The sequence below is a fragment of the Fistularia commersonii genome, chromosome 28 (genome assembly GCF_037954325.1).
Source record: "Fistularia commersonii isolate RoL2024-O1a breed Wild chromosome 28, RoL_Fcom_v1.0, whole genome shotgun sequence".
Classification (NCBI taxonomy): domain Eukaryota; kingdom Metazoa; phylum Chordata; class Actinopteri; order Syngnathiformes; family Fistulariidae; genus Fistularia; species Fistularia commersonii.
This window is the reverse complement of record NC_141311.1, coordinates 13,348,104-13,365,048: the sequence shown is the minus strand read 5'-3', so window position 1 is coordinate 13,365,048 and position 16,945 is coordinate 13,348,104. Positions and strand designations below refer to the sequence as shown.

The 16,945-nt window shown below is 42.2% G+C and overlaps 1 protein-coding gene and 1 pseudogene across 2 annotated transcripts; both read right to left on the bottom strand.

Moving 5' to 3' along the window:
- Positions 1-1,151: 1,151 nt before the first annotated feature.
- LOC147217690 (uncharacterized) lies at positions 1,152-4,151 on the bottom strand (annotated as a pseudogene).
- A 7,153-nt stretch (positions 4,152-11,304) lies between these two features.
- Positions 11,305-16,479, bottom strand: rabggtb (Rab geranylgeranyltransferase subunit beta). Of its 2 annotated transcripts, XM_086175448.1 has the most exons (9): positions 16,363-16,479; positions 16,037-16,144; positions 15,423-15,620; positions 15,089-15,194; positions 14,864-14,916; positions 14,666-14,776; positions 14,352-14,477; positions 12,777-12,926; positions 11,305-11,852 (listed from the first exon to the last, which is right to left on the bottom strand). In XM_086175448.1, exons 1-9 carry the CDS (start codon positions 16,363-16,365, stop codon positions 11,712-11,714), a joined length of 996 nt encoding a protein of 331 aa, XP_086031574.1. In that variant the 5' UTR covers positions 16,366-16,479; the 3' UTR covers positions 11,305-11,711. The 2 variants fall into 2 exon arrangements, with proteins under 2 accessions (XP_086031574.1, XP_086031575.1); XM_086175449.1 differs by lacking the exons at positions 16,037-16,144; positions 16,363-16,479 and adding an exon at positions 15,772-15,882.
- Positions 16,480-16,945: the final 466 nt, after the last annotated feature.

Below are 16,945 nucleotides of genomic sequence, written 5' to 3'. Positions count from 1 at the left end.
TGGACTCCTACAAGTACCTTGGGGTCCACATCAACAACAAACTGGAATGGACACCCAACACTGATGCACTTTGCAGGACGGATCAAAACAGGATGTTCCTCCTGAGGACACTCAGGTTGTTTGGCATCTGTAGCAGGCTCCTCAAGACCTTCTATGGTGACCAGAGCACTCTTCTTTGGTATTGTATACTGGTGGGGCGCTGCCCAGACAGGTGAGGTCAATAGCCTCAATAAGATAGTGAGGAAAGCTTGAGGTGGGACTGAACCTGGACCATCTCCAATCAGTGGCAGTGGGGAGGGTGAAGGACAAACTGGGAGCCATCCTGAACAATCCTTCCCGCACCCTGCACAACGAGCTGTGGCTGATGTACAGCCAATCATTAATCCCACCTGGTGCAGAACCGGACGCTTCAGACGCTCCTTTGTGCCCACAGCCATCAGACAACAAAAAAACAGCCCGGACAGCACAACTGTGCCCAGCCTGAGTGCACATGTGCTGCTTCCGCACTCTCACTTCCTGACCCCACTTACTACCCCACACATCATGCCCTAGCTCTGCTGCCTTTCTTATCCTAGCTTGTCCCAGCCCACATGCGGCCTGCCTATTTTGTTTATTTATTTTATTCATTGCTCTTTACTTTTGTCACTCTATATTGTTGTTTTGCTCTGGTTGTGTATTTTTCACCATCACTGTTCCTTGATACTGTCCATTGTTATCCCTAATGTTGTTGCTGTTGCTGTTGTATGCTGTCTTTTTATCTGCTATTTATTTGTCTTGCTATCTTCTGTCTTTGTATTTATATTCATATTTATTTTTTATTTTCCTTTTTTTATGATATTGTAACTGTTAAGCTGCTGTGACAAAGGAATTTCTCCTATGGGGATCAATAAAGTTTATCTTATCTTAATTTGACCTTCTTTTCCTGGTGCACCAGATGTAGTGTAGAATTAAACTATTCAGTTAACTGGGGGCCATTAAGGAATGATTTGTGTATCTGTTGAGTTTTTAAAAAATACCTACCATTCGGTTTTAGGATACATCTTGTGATGCAGTTTCTTGGACACATCGTCAGTGATAGTACCTGGGGTAACGGGGGGTTTCGGGTCTTTCAACTTCAGACCCCCTCACCCAGGCGACCCGGCCAGGAGTGATCAGTTCCCAACCTGTGTCCCAGAGGCACTCATCCACTCTTTGTCCCTCTGGATCCAGAGCCATCTGGATGCCTTCTCAGCGGCCTCTGACGCTGAACAGATGGCTCTCCTTTTGCGTGCCCCTGTGATGCCCAGGAGACTGTAGGCCTTGCAGAGAGACTTCCCTGCAAAGCCCCCTCCCCCGACCTCAATGGGCAAGCATTGTGCATGCCATCCCCTGATGCGGCAGTCTTCCACCAGCTCAGCATACTTCTCCTCCTTTCTTCTGTTGGCTTCCTCCATTCTCTCCTCCCAGGGCACAGTCAGCTCTAGCATGATGACCTGCTTGGAGGACTCTGAATGTCGGACAATGTCTGGTCTTAGGCGGGTTTCTATGATGTCCTCAGGGAACCTCGGCTGTTTGCAGAGGTCCACCCTTAGCTGCCAGTCCTCTGCAGTTCCCAGAAGTCCTGTTTGGGTCTTTGGTTGGGGAGGAGGTTGTTCCCCAGCTCTGATGAATGTCACACCCTGCCTCTGTGGCTGGAAGCGCTTGCTGTGGCCAATGGCAGAGTGGATGGACTCAGCAATTGCCTTAAGCACTTGGAGAAGGCTGATATCGCTGGCGCCATGACCAAGTGCTTTCGGACAGCTGCTGAAGATGTGCTCCAGAGTTCCCCTTCCCTGGCACAATGTGCATGATGGAGTTTCAACCTTGCCCCAAAGAAAGAGGTTTGACGGGCTGGGCAAGACATCATAGACCGACTGGATGAGGAATTTTATACGGAATGGTTCAGCCTTCCACAACTCCGTCCACGAGATCTTCCTGTCCATGGCCTCCTCCCATCTAGTCCATGCACCTTGCTGCCTTAGCCCGACCCACTGGCTCGCATGCTGTTCTTCGACACCAGCCCGCACCTCGAGTTGGACCTGGTCCCGCCTTTCCTTGCCCTTGCGCTTCCTGTGGTGCGTTGTCGGAATAGTTCCCAGGCCTGCCGACCAGTTGCCACAGACCCCACAAGCTCCTTGTGGAACAGCCAAGCTTCTGCCTGGTCCACCGCCTCATGCGCCTTCCACCTTCTGCCTGTCCTCACCATGATGCCGGCTAGAGCAACCTTTGGGTCCTTTGATTCCCTGTACTGGAGAACCTCCCTTGCCCTGGTGACCTTGAACTCCTCAGTAAGGCTGTTGATTGGTAGGGTCAGCTTGTTTTTATTGCCATACAGGGCAATGCTGCTGAGACTCCGGGGAAGCCCCAACCAGCGCCGGAGGTGACTGCTGACCCTCCGCTCATACCCTTCCACAGTGGATATCGGAAATTCATAGACAAGCAAGGGCCACAGTATCCTGGGCAGAATACCGTGCTGGTACATCCATGCCTTGAACTTCCCCGGGAGACCTGACTTGTCCACTGCTGTTAGCCAGCCTTCCAGCTGATTGTTGGTAGCCCTGATGGAGGCTGTATCCTTCAGGGAGCAGTCAAAGATCTTGCCAAGGCTTTTCACAGGTTTCTCCGTGACTGATGGGATCTGGGAGCCTCCTAGGGAGAAGCGAAACCGGTCGGTCACCCTTCCACCTTTCAGGACTAGAGACCTGGGTTTCTCCGGCTTGAAGTGCATGCGTGCCCAGGTGGTGAGCTTCTCAAAGCCCTGGAGGATCCATCTGCATCCTGGAACTGACGCAGTTGTTACCGACAGATCGTCCATAAATGCTCTGATGGGGGGTTGACGGATCCCGGACTTGGTTGTGGGCCCTCTGCACTCTGGCTCGGTGGACTTGACCAACATGTTCATAGCCAAGGCAAAGAGTATCACTGAAATGGTACATCCAGTGATTATCCCTTTCTCTAGCCGGTGCCGCTCTGATGTTACTGTTCCAGAGGAAAATCTCAGCTACAAGCTGTTATAGTAGTCCATGATTAAGGCCTTGATGTTACATGGGACGTGGTGCCGTTCCAATGCCACTTCCACCAGCTTGTGGGGTATAGAGCCATATGCATTAGCTAGGTCAGGCCAAAGCACAGATAGGTTCCCTTTCCCCTCTCGAGCCTCCCTTATCAGCTGTGTCACTACCCCGCTGTGTTCCAGACATCCTGGTACTCTGGAATCCCACCCTTTTGCACAGAAGGTTCGATGTATTGATTCTGGAGAAGATAGTCGGACAGTCGGCGGGAGAGGATACTGAAAAATATCTTTCCCTCGACATTGAGCTGTGAAATGGTTCGGAACTGCTCAATGGTGGTAGACTTCTCTTCCTTTGGGATCCACACCCCTTCTGCAGATCTCCATTGATGGGCAACCTCCCCCCTCCTCCAGATCACCCTTATGATTTTCCCCAGGCGCTGAAGGAGCTTGGGGCACCTCTTGTAAAGCAGGTATGGGACTCCATTGGGTCCAGGTGCTGAGTTGTTCCTTGCATTCTTGACCACAGTCTGAATTTCTTTCCAGGTGGGGACTTTGGTGTTAAACTCACAAGCTGCTTCAGGTGGCTTGATCAGCTCTCTGCATTCTCCTCCCTCGCTGCATTGCTGTATGTTTCATTAAGGTAGGTATCTACCTCCTCTTTCGTGCAGGTTAGGTGGCCGCTGCGCTTCTGACCTAGCAGCTGTTTGGTGAACCCAAAGGGGTTTGCTAGGAAGGCTGCGCGCCTTTTGGCTCTTTCCTTAGCCCGCCTCCTTTGCGACTCAGCTTTTCGAAGGGTGACCAGCTTTTTCCTCAGGACGCCGCAAATTTCTGCCATCCCCGGTCTCAGGTCCTCGCTTGCAACCGAGAACTGCTTCTTCAAGTCCCTGAGTTCACGACGCAGCTGTGATATTCTCTCTGCCCTGCGATTCTTAGAGTAGGGGATTGCAGCACCACGCCTCTCCTCTGTACCGAACCTTTCTGTGGCGAGGCTGATGACCATGGTGGCCATTATCTGGAGTTTCCTGTCAGCCCCTCCTTTCATTGTGGCTTCCAGAATACCATCCAGATCGTCATTGAACCTCTGCCACTCACTCGTTTTGCTGGCTGGAGGCCACTTGACCCGTTTTTGCTGTTGTGATACCTACCTGGACAAACTTAGTAACTGAGATCTGCATCATTCTAAGGTGAGTAGAAGCATTCAGTAAAATAAATTAAAGAAGAAAATCTCAAATTTTTAACAAAACCAGGATATGTGCTTCAAAAACAGATATGTCAGGTTTTTCAACAGACAAATATTCAAACGATTATACAGTATACCCTTGTTTTTCGCAGGGGTTACGTTCCAAAAAGAACCCATGATAGGCAAAATCCGTGAAGTAGAAACCTTAATTTTTTTTTGTACAATTATTATACAATTAAATACTCTATTATACATTGAAAAGAAAGAACAAACCATTTTACAGGCTCAATCATTTGTTACACAAATAAAAGTACTGTACTTTAGAAATGTTTTTTTCAACAAATAACTTCTGTACTGTACTGTCAAATAATAATTTTAATCATCAATGTGAACAGAGGCTTCAAATTGAGGAGATTAGCACCGCCCACCGCGACCTGAGTAATTGGATTAAACGGGAGAAAATTAAAAATGATTATGAAAAAAATACAAAGTACAGTTGGACAAATAGTGATCCAAAAAAAGACAAAAAGATCCTTATACACCGACATGTCACCATCGATTGTGTTGTAGAACTGTAATGAATGGCTCATCAAAGGGTCCCATTCTTGAGCTACTCGCTGAAGTTCAGTGGTCATTGTCACCATGGTTGCTAAACGACCAAGTGTTAGTTCTTCCTCCTCATCTTTGGCCACACTTGTGTCCTCTTCTTCCTCTTCTCTTTCATCGTCGCTTTGTGGCTTTGTCATTTCTGCCAGGTCTGCATCGGTCAGCGGATGTGCGTTTGCATCAATCAGGGCATTTATGTCATCCAGACTCATGTCATTAAAGCCGTCTCCTCCAAGCTGTTTAGCAAGATCACAGCTGTATCGACGGCAGCGTGATGGACCTCGTCAAGCGAGCCTCTGGTTGGGTTTTGCACTGCCTCTGGCCACAATTTTTTCCAGCAGGCATTTCAAGTTTCAGTTGTCATCTCCTGAATGGCCCTCTGAATGTTTTGGAGATATGATGCGACAATATGTTGCAGGGTGTGGCGCGTATAGAGAGCCTTGAAAGCACGGATGATGCCTTGGTCCATGGGCTGAATCAGAGATGTAGTGATTGGAGGCAGAAATTCGATTTGCACACAATCATATGTCAAATCATCAGCGTGACCTCCGGCGTTGTCAACAAGCAGAAGCACTTTAAAGTCTAGTCCCTTTCCTCTCAAATAACACTTGACCTCTGTGATGAAATAGTTTTTGAACCAATCCAGATTGAGCACTTTTGTCATCCAAGCCTTTGCATTGTACATCCAGTAAACGGGCAAATCATCCTTATTTTTGTTTTTCAGTGCTCTGGGATTTTTGAACCTATAAATAAGCCCTGGTTTAATCATGAAACCTGCAGCATTTCTGCACATAACCAGAGTCAAACGATCTTTTTGAGCTTTAAATCCTGGGGCTTTGGCTTCTTCCTGCATGATGAATGTGTGGGAGGGCATTAGTTTCCAAAATAAGCCAGTCTCATCCATGTTAAAAACTTGTACAAGCTTATATCCCCCTTCCTCAATGATCGCTTTGAACTTATTGTTCACGAACGCTTCTGCTTCAGCGGTATTCGCAAGGCCATCTCTCCATGCAGAGAAACATTTTTAAGTCCAAAGCATTTCTTAAAGTTTTCAAACCAGCCCTTGCTGGCATTAAATGCGCTTGGTACTGTGTGAACAGCTCTTGTTGATGGCCCGGCATCCTCCTCTTCCCTGTCACTGTCAGCAAAGTTTTGATACAGTATTCTCGCTTTTGTGCAGATAACGTTTGTATCCAACGCAATGTTTTTTTTTCCTGCAGTCATTAATCCACAGAATGTAGACTCTGCTGCTGTCGTCCTTATGTGTTTTTCTTCCTTCATTATGGAACAAACGGAAGATTAATTAATTCCGTAATGCCGACCTACAGCCACATAGCTTTTACCGTCCCTTAGCATGTCCAGAAGTTTAACTTTATCTGCGATAGATAGCATCTTCGCTGCCTTTTGGGACCTGCCGCAGGTGCTTTTGTTGGTCCAGAGCGTTTTGTCAACATTATGGGTTTTAGAGAAACTCGAAATTGCAAGAGAATTTGCACGTATATAATGTAAATTTGGCAAGCTGTATTACGTACGTGTACATTTCAAACTGCGACGTTATTGACGCACAGGTAGAGAAGAAGCGGAGTGACTTTTTAGCCAATCAGAATGCAGAACACGATGCATGATGCAAATCTGTGAAGTAGCGAAACCGTGAAACGTAAACCGCGTTATAGCGAGGGATCACTGTATTTCGTTTTTTAAAGCTGAATTTTTGGAGGGGTTTTATGGATTATTTTACAAATAAATGTGATATATAAGATGTAGTGTGAGAACTAGGACAAGGTAACAGGTTCTACTGTATATCTTCCTTCAGAGTTGTAATCAAAACATTATCCAAGATGATTTTTGCATGAAGAAGCTCACTAGAAGCCACTGCTATAAAATATGAAAAGACAGGTTCATAAATGTAAAATTATTTCAAACATCTGAAAGAACGAGACCTAGATAAAATTTAAGGATTAAAAATCTTATTTTATGCTGTGTGAAAGAAACCTGTCTATGTTTAAAAAAACAAGCATTGACCAGTAATCATCACAGGCTAGCTTTATAAAGCAGCATAGGTCCAACAGAATCAAATCAATCAAAGGCTAAAGCATAAACGTGACCTTGTTCAGAAGGTGCAGGATCAAGGCAGAATCCTCCAATGTGATGAAAATGCTGAAAGACATTAATAAATCAACATATATATACAGTGGGGCAAAATATATTTAGTCAGCCACCAATTCTGAAAGCTCTCCCACTTAAAAAGATGAGAGGGTACTATAATTTTCATCATAGGTACACTTCATCTATGAGACACAGAATGAGAGAAAAAAAAATCCACACAGAAAATCAAATTGCCTGATTTTTAAAGAATGTATTCGCAAATTATGGTGGAGAATAAGCATTTGGTCAATGACAAAAGTTCATCTCAATAATTTGTTTATATACCCTTTGTTGGCAATGACAGAGGTCAAATGTTTTCTGTAAGTCCTCACAAGGTTTTCACACACTGTTGCTGGCACTTTGGCCCATTCCTCAATGCAGTGATGTTTTGGGGCTGTAGCTCGGCAACACAGACTTTCAACTCCCTACAAAGATTGTCTATGGCCCCATTCATTCTTTCCTTTACATGGATCAGTAGTCTTGGTCTCTTTGCAGAAAAACACCCTCAAAGCATGATGTTTCCACCCCCATGTTTCACAGTAGGTATAGTGCAGGGGTGTCAACCATACGGAGGTTCGATCAGGCCCGCAGGATCATTTGAAAGTGAAAAAATGCATTAAAGAAAATGATTTTTTTTTTATTAAATGCAATTCAAAAAATTTCCGCTGGGAGCGCACTATTTTGCTCAGAAAAGAAGACAAACCGCATCACTGAGACAGACCAATCAGCGGACGTTATCGATGCGCCATCTGTAGCTTGCTACGACGTTGTTTCCACCCTGTTCTCTACCTCCACGCTACCTCCTCGTTACTCAAAATGTCGCTATCAAAACAGAGAAAAGTTGGGAAACGGGAAACTTTTGTGCTTGTTGTGTTTGCAACAAGTTTCGGTATTCAAGGAATATAATATTCAGTGCCACGACGAGACTCATCACAGCGAAAAATATGACAGCTTGCAAGGACAACTGAGAAGAGATAAGATCAACGAATTGCTGACGGGTTTGGGGAGACAGCAGTCCACTTTCACCGATAGCCGAGAAATCAGTGAAGCAGCGGTAAAAGCCAGCTACCTAATTGCTAGTGAAAATGTGAAAATTTAGTTTTCGTATGCACATGTGTAAATGGTTTAAAAATCCCTTTTTTATAAGCTCTTTATAGGTAAATTGCATTACTTTATTTTTCAATACCAATTACCAATATTAAAGTTTTGTGCCTTTGTACGATCAGTTTCAATGCATACATGTGAATGATAAAAGTAAATTACACGTTTGTGTAAGGAAACCGGTGTTTCATGAAATGTTTTATAAAATGATTGTTCATTAAATTCCAAGACTTTCCTAATGTCCTTGTACTTCTTTACACCAAAACAGAGGAAAGACATAATGTTTGGGTTTTTTATTGCTGAGTATGCTATGTTAATGGTCCGGCCCACTTGACATCTACCTAGGCCAGGGGTCGGCAACACGCAGCTCTGGAGCCGCGTGCAGCTCCTCTATCCTTACACTGCGACTCCAAGTGGCTTGGGAAAATAAATTATAAATATTTAATTGAAGTGTATTTTACTTGTGTTGGTTCTTTTTTTAATGTTAGTTCCAAGATGGAAGATTATTGTGATCTTGAAATATATATATTTATATATATATATATATATATATATATATATATATGTATATACACTCACCGGCCACTTTATAAGGTACACCTGTCCAACTGCTGGTTAACACTTAATTTCTAATCAGCCAATCAAATGGCGGCAACTCAGTGCATTTAGGCATGTAGACATGGTCAAGACAATCTCCTGCAGTTCAAACCGAGCATCAGTATGGGGAAGTAAGGTGATTTGAGTGACTTTGAACGTGGCATGGTTGGTGGTGCCAGAAGGGCTGGTCTGAGTATTTCAGAAACTGCTGATCTACTGGGATTTTCATGCACAACCATCTCTAGGGTTTACAGAGAATGGTCCGAAAAAGAAAAAATATCCAGTGAGCAGCAGTTCTGTGGGCGGAAATGCCTTGTTGATGCCAGAGGTCAGAGGAGAATGGCCAGACTGGTTCGAGCTCAAATAACCACCCATTACAACCAAGGTAGGCAGAAGAGCATCCCTGAACGCACAGTACGTCCAACTTTGAGGCAGATGGGCTACAGCAGCAGAAGACCACGCCGGGTGCCAATCCTTTCAGCTAAGAACAGGAAACTGAGGCTACAATTTGCACAAGCTCATCGAAATTGGGCAATAGAGGTTTGGAAAAACGTTGCCTGGTCTGAAGAGTCTCGATTTCTGCTGCAACATTCGGATGGTAGGGTCAGAATTTGGCGTCAACAACATGAAAGCATGGATCCATCCTGCCTTGTATCAACGGTTCAGGCTGGTGATGGTGGTGTAATGGTGTGGGGAATATTTTCTTGGCACTCTTTGGGCCCCTTGGTACCAGTTGAGCATCGTTGCAATGCCACAGCCTACCTAAGTATTGTTGCTGACCATGTCCATCCCTTTATGACCACAATGTACCCAACTTCTGATGGCTACTTTCAGCAGGATAATGCACCATGTCATAAAGCTGGAATCATCTCAGACCGGTTTCTTGAACATGACAATGAGTTCACTGGCCTCCAGTGGCCTTCAAATGGCCTCCACAGTCACCAGATCTGAATCCAATAGAGCATCTTCGGGATGTGGTGGAACGGGAGATTCGCATCATGGATGTGCAGCCGACAAATCTGCGCCAACTGTGTGATGCCATCATGTCAATATGGACCAAACTGAGGAATGCTTCCAGCACCTTGTTGAATCTATGCCACGAAGAATTGAGGCAGTTCTGAAGGCAAAAGGGGGTCCAACCCGTTACTAGCATGGTGTACCTAATAAAGTGTCCGGTAAGTGTATACATATATATATATATATATATATATATATAAATAATTTTTTTTTTTATTTTTTTTTTTTTTTTTTGCCGCTCAAAATAAACGTCACACGCGGAAGCCAGTATACCCGCCTGCCGGTATAGTCCCGATTTGCAGATGCTGTGCGCAGAAGTTCAGGCGCTGAAGTCCCATTAACCAGGTAAAATAAATATTTATGAAGATGTTTTACAAATATTTTTTATTGTTCACTGACACAGTGATTTTTTCCCAATTTATTTTCATAATTCAGGTCAAGGCTACGCTACACGCTCTGAAAGCCCAAAGCTCAAAATGTGTTCATTCCATAAATAGAATTGAATTTTCTCTGTAGCACTTCGTGGATTTCATAAGCTACACACTTGTTTATGCAAAGTGTAAAGGTAATAAAAAGCAATATATACAGTGGTACCTTTATTTTAGACATCAAAAATTATTTGCAGCTCCCAGTGTTCCCTATTCCATGGAAACCGGGTCCAAATGGCTTTGGGTGTTAAAAATTTCCGACCCCTGACGTAGCCCATATGTGGCCCTCGATGAGAAATGAGTTTGACACCCCTGGTGTAGTGTTTGGTAAAAAGTCAACTTGTTGTATTTGGAGTACAAACAGTTCTTTTTAGTTTTCATCTGACCATAGGACATCCTCCCAGTCCTCTTCTGGATCATCCAGATGTTCTCTAGCAAACTTAAGACGGGCCTGGAAACATGCTGGCTTAAGCAGGGGGACACATCTGGCAGAGCAGGATTTGACTCCCTGGCAGCATAATGTTACTGATAGCAGCCTTTGTTACTTTGGCCCCAGCTCTCTGCAGGTCATTCACTAGGTCCCCCCTGTGTGGTTCTGGGACTTTAGCTCACTGTTCTTGTGACCATTTTGACCCCAAGGGGTGAGGTCTGGCATGGAGCCCCAGATCAAGGGAGACTATCAGTGGTCTGGTATGTCTTCCATTTTCTAATAATCGCTCCCACAGTTGATTTCTTCAAACCATGCCGCTTACCTATTCCAGAGTCAGTATTCCCAGCCTGGTGCAGGTCTACAATTTGGTTTCTGGTGTCATTTGACAGTTCTTTGGTCTTGGCCAAAGTGGACTATGGACTATGTGTCTTTTCTGCTGATAAACTAGCTCAAACAGGTGCCATTAATACAGGTAACATGTGGAGGACAGAGAAGCCTCTTCAAGGAGAAGTTACAGGTCTGTGAGAGTCAAAAGTCTTCCTTGTTTGTAGGTGACCAAACACTTATTTTAATGAGGAATTTAGCAATTGAATTATTAAAAATCCTACAATGTGATTTCCTGGATTCTTTCCCCCCATTCTGTCTCTCACAGTTGAAGTGTACCTACGTTATCATTTTAACCAAGTACATCACAACTATTGGACAATAAATAGCAAATGCCACTTTTGTCAGCAGATAAGCTAGGGAAAATGACAAATGCTTTTGGCTGCTTTTAATTTGTAGGTTTAATTGTGAAGCACATTAAATGGTCTGGTTCTGTAAAAGTGAAATGTAGTTGTTTTAACATATTTTTACACAATTCAAACCATCACTTTGACAATGAGCATAAACAAAAATTAAGGAGTGCTATTTGGTGGATTCTAAGCTTCAACAAAGATCCTTTTCATAGTTTATGAATGGAGCACACCAAAAACATTTCCAAATAAATGTGATAATATGATGGGGGTTATGCTTTTCAACATAGCAGCAAGACAGAATCTTTCCTTTTTTACTAAATTTAAAATGCATCTGTAAACTTCAGCCAACATTTTGCCAACATTTCACCAGGGTAGTTGGGATGATGCTTAGGGGGCAGTCAACTTGGCAGTTTTGTCTAAGTGTGGCTGTGAAAGCCACCTAGCTCAAGAGCTCCGGCTCTAGGCCAATCCTCTTTAGAACTTCCTCTGGCATGCACAGGACAGGGTTCACAGGTCTGATTTGCTCATTCCCAAGGAGAGAGAGACCTGCAACACCAAAGAGTGTGTGGAAAGGATCCACCTGCACAAAGAAGTGAGAAAGTATGAAATTACTGCTTTACAGACAAAGATTATGTAATTACTGTAATGTGACATTTTTTTTACATCTCTCACAATTACTATGGTTGCTTGACGAAGAAAAGAAATAAATACTCCTTTTCAAGTGCTGACTTATGCATTCTTCCTCTCCTTTTCTCTTCAGGGGTCACCACAGCGAATCAACCTTCTCCATCTAACCCTCTGTATCCTCCTCTCTCACACCAACTACCTTCATATCCTCTTGCACTATGTCCATAAATCTTCTCTTTGGACTTGTGCACATTGTACTGTGCATTTTAATGTAATTCATTTGCATTATCTCTTATGTAAATGCCACCTCCCTTGTCAATCCCATTATCAAAATAGTTATTTAAAGTAGTGATTCAGAAAGTTTATACTACAGTACCGGTATTTGGTTGCTTTTGTATCATTGTGCAAATAAAAACAAATAAAAGATGCTACATAATTATAAGGTTATGAATGCATGCCGATGTGGTAGATTCCTCTATAATGTTCAAAATCACTCATTTAAAAAGCACTAATATGAAAATGTATCATGGGTGATAATACAGAGAAACATAAGTCTAATGAAGCAATGCAAGGAATTCTTTTCTCAGAAACTAACAGTTAAATAAGTAAAAAGGTATAATTTCTGATTCGGTATAAATCATTTTACACTTTTGAAACCACTGTACAATAATGACAGTCAGATGTCACTTTTACAGCTTTACCTCTAAACATTATCCCCAAATTTATGACATTGCCCTTACATTTCAATCTGGCATACTGATGCAGTCAATAACCAAACAACCAGTCAAAAGTAGAGGACTGCATGTGACAGATTACAAGATAGAAATGAAGGCCTCAGATTTAAATATATTGTAACGAATAAGGTTTAACATCGCACCATGTCTCCTGGTCGATCAGCAAACCCTCCTGTCTCCTCATCCTGGCAGGCCAGAATAAAACTGGACAACTTGGCCTTGTTGATCCAGTGAATTTTGCCAATTATTTTGAGTGATGCCAGAACCCACCAAGAGTAACACACATCTGGAAGCTGAAACACATAAGAGACAGTTCGCATATTCATCAAATTTTGCTGAAATAAGTTACAAACTATGTCTTTGCTTTGTATTTGATATAAATATGTCTCATATTGTACTCAACAAACGCTGCACATACTGGTTATATATAGTGGTATGAAAAAGTTTGGGCACCCCTGATCATTTAAGATTTTCCTTTACAAGTCATTGGTTGTTCGTTTCAGCAATTTCAGTTTAATATATCATATAGCAGACAAACATAGTGATATTTGAGAAATAATTACTTTTGTTTAAATAATTATTGCTCACTTTCTGTAAATCCTATAAACTTCATTTCACTTCTCAAATATCACTATGTTTGTCTGCTATATGATATATTAAACTGAAATTGCTAAGAGGAACAACCAATGACTTATAAAGGAAAATCTTGAAAATGATTAGGGGTGCTCATACTTTTTCCATACCACTGTATTTCTCAGAGTAAAATGGGTTGTTCCCGACACGTGCTCAGAAGTGCAGCATAGGATGATCAAATAGTTGGTTGGAGAAGGGTAAACATAAAATGCTGAAAATGATGGGCTGCTCAATTGCTTGTCAAAAGACTCCCAAACATCAAATTAAAGACACCGTACAATGTGTGGGGATGTCTCTCATTCCACTGTGTTGGGTCTTCTTATCGCATACAAGGGATCAATTGTATATATCGAAATACTTAAGAGGTCATGTTGCTTTTCCCAGAGGGCAAATGCCCTTGAAATTTAAGTTTCAACAAGACAACAGCCCAAAACACTCCAGTAAGTGAGCAGCATCTTGATTCCAGATCAATATGGATTGCCCAACCCAGTCCCCAGACCAATATCCAATAGAAAACTTGCGGGGTAGCATCAAAAATGCTGTTTCTAAGGCAAAATCCAAAAAATAAGAGGAATTGTTGGATGTAGTCCAATCATCCTGGGCAAGATTACCTGGTCACAGGTGCAAAAAGCTAGTTGATTCCATGCAACACATACAAGAGTTAGTCATTAGAAACAATTATACTGCTAATTATTACTTCAGGGATTTAAAGCGAAGCTAAATCTTTCAGAATTTTGCTGTTTTTACAGCAAATAGAGAAATACAGCCACTGCAATTTGTTGATACTTTACAGGCCGTGAAGAAAAATGAATTTTAGGTTTAAAAAACGAATACGTTTTCCTTCATTGTTCAAATTGCATTATAATAGGTTTTGAAATCAAAACAATTGTAATGATTTTGGGCTTTACTCACTCTTTTAAAACACACTGCTATTATTTTCAACAAAACTGTATATCTGGCCATGTATTCCTAAATAGAGCATAAAGAGTAATAATATGGTCCTCCTGTGTTTGTGTTCTAATTTCTTTCTAATCTTATATGATATCTGCACAACATACATATAATTTTTCAATCAAAACACAGACCTTCTCAGGCCGTCCATTGAGGCCTCCTGATGGAAGTTGTCTCTCACAAAGCCACCAGCCCAGCAAGTCGGCATTTACTTGGTAGAGCTGACCAGTAAGGGACAAGAAGGCTGTGCAGCAGTAAATCTGAACAACCCGATGGGACACAAATTTTTATCACGTTGGTGTTGGTAGTATCATCATCCAATAAAAATCTTAACTGGATTCTTTGCTTGACCAATATATTTTTGCAAATTTCCCATGACCAAATGACAAATATATGTTTAAATATATACATGTGACTTTAAGAAACATAGATAGTGCTCCATGCTCACCTGACCAGCATGTGACTCTGAACCAGGTCTGCAGCCAAAACCTCCATCAAAGTTCATACAAGACAAGACAAAGTCTACTGCTTTCTCAACATTTATAGCATCCATCTTGCCCTTTGGGAAGAAAATTAATTAATAGTCTTGCAGCCTCATAATTAATGTATATAATCATACACACTGATGAGAGGTTAATGTACATACCAATAATGCAAGAGTGGCAACAGCACAGAAGGAAAATCTTGTATCTATTTCTCCTGTATAGATAATCAATCATCAAAGTATGGTATTATATATGAAGTTTGTGTTGTTTCCACAAACATCAGCTCATATACTGAAATTGTCCCCAGCCATTGCACTGCCATTGCCATTGTTTTTAATTTATTTTTCTTATAATTCTCTCATACAGTCAATCAAGACACCTCTTACCCCACTTGTCCCCAGCAAATGATCCATCATGCTGCTGCAATGACTTGACATATTCAACCACTTTATCCACATTGATCACTTCCACATTGTCATACAAGCACAGAATCTGGAAAAGATGTTCAAAAATATATTCCCAATTCTATGTTTAACACAATTAAAATTCAAACATAAGAAAATTCAACTGGCAGGTAACGTCTGGTGTTCAATAAATGTGTTTTCATGATTATGAAAAATTACAGTGTGAACCTCAGTTACAGGGTTCACAAAAATGCAGATCTCTTGTTAGCAATTTATTTCAACAAATTAGCCAGCTGCTAATTTTCTTAGTAATCACCTGCACTGCACTAAGAGTGTAGAGCAGGTGGGGATCATGGCCAATACTAGCACTTATGCCTCCACATTCATGTTGGCAGGCTTTGATGAAATCAACAATTTCCTGCTGGTTCATCCTGGAAAGTTGTCCCATAAGATCCATGACTGTCAGCCCCCAGTAGATGCCGCTCATCCGCAGATACTCAGAGAGTGTATACTCCTAAACAAAAAGTATCCAAAATCACTGGGGAGTTAAAATGACTGGCACGTTCCTAACATTTGATCTAAAATTCATAATATGCCAAATAAAAAATACACTTTTAAGGGCCTGAAAAAAGACATTTTTACATATACCGCCATATAAATATTACCATGTCTGCTCACTGTCGTTAGGCGATCAGGCCTGACCCACATTACATTTTCCGAAGGATATTGGGTAAAACAGCGTTCTTTGCAGGTAGGTCGGGTTAATCAATAATTTTGTAAAACGATAACTTTCATTCATTCAATTTTTGTGACACTGAATGCTACAATGCTAAAAAGTAACATTCATAGCCTTGCCCAAACAATATAATCGATCCCTGACTACTCTTTAATATAAAAACATTTTGAAGTAACTCATTTGTCTTCCCTCACATAGTCATCCTTTCTGGAGCCGTAGGCAGCGATGTAGTCTGCATGTTTGCCCAGCAGCAGGGTGTTTGGGGCATCGGGTTTAATGATGACATCTTTCACTTCAGTACCCTGTCATTAAAACATATTAAGCAAAACCACAATTAGATTAATTTAAGCGACACGGGGGCAGACAGCGCTATCTGTGCTAGTCGATGCTAGCATACGTTTATGCTTTGCGCTTTCAATGAATGTGCAACCCTAGATATGTTTAAGCGACGCTTACTTTAGAAAGCAACTGAGACAAAGCTAACTCTCAAAATGCATGAATGGAATAAGACTAGACTTACCATTCCGAAAATGGTCTCATGACAGTGGATTAACTCAGTTTGTTAGCGACCGGGATATCCCGACCTACTGGCACATTACTGCCGCCCTCAGCTCTGGAGGAACACAGTACAGGTTTGCTTCCCGCTCGAGGTGTGTCTGTTGTATTTATTCTTACTTGGTTTATGGAGTATACGTCAGCAAAAACGGTCATTTTGCATCCAATGTTGGCAGTCAACCAACACTTTGTCTTATAAACAACATACTTGTCGAACGCAACATTATACTGTGTAATCACACTCCTTTCCCAATTGTCCAGTTTATTACAGAAACTTGATGTAATGCAGCCACAGGGCGGCACTGGCCTGTGTCTCTCCTAGCGAAACAGAGATAAAGATGGAAAGGATGTACAACAGGTCCCGGTGATTAAGGACAGAGAGGGAAATGTATTGACAGATGCTAGAAGAGTGATGGGAAGATGGAAAGAATACTTTGAAGAGCTGATGAATGTGGAAAATGAAAGAGAGGCAAGGGTAGAAGAGGTGACTATTGTAGACCACAAAGTAGCACAAATTAGTAAAAGTGAAGTAAGGAAGGCATTGAATC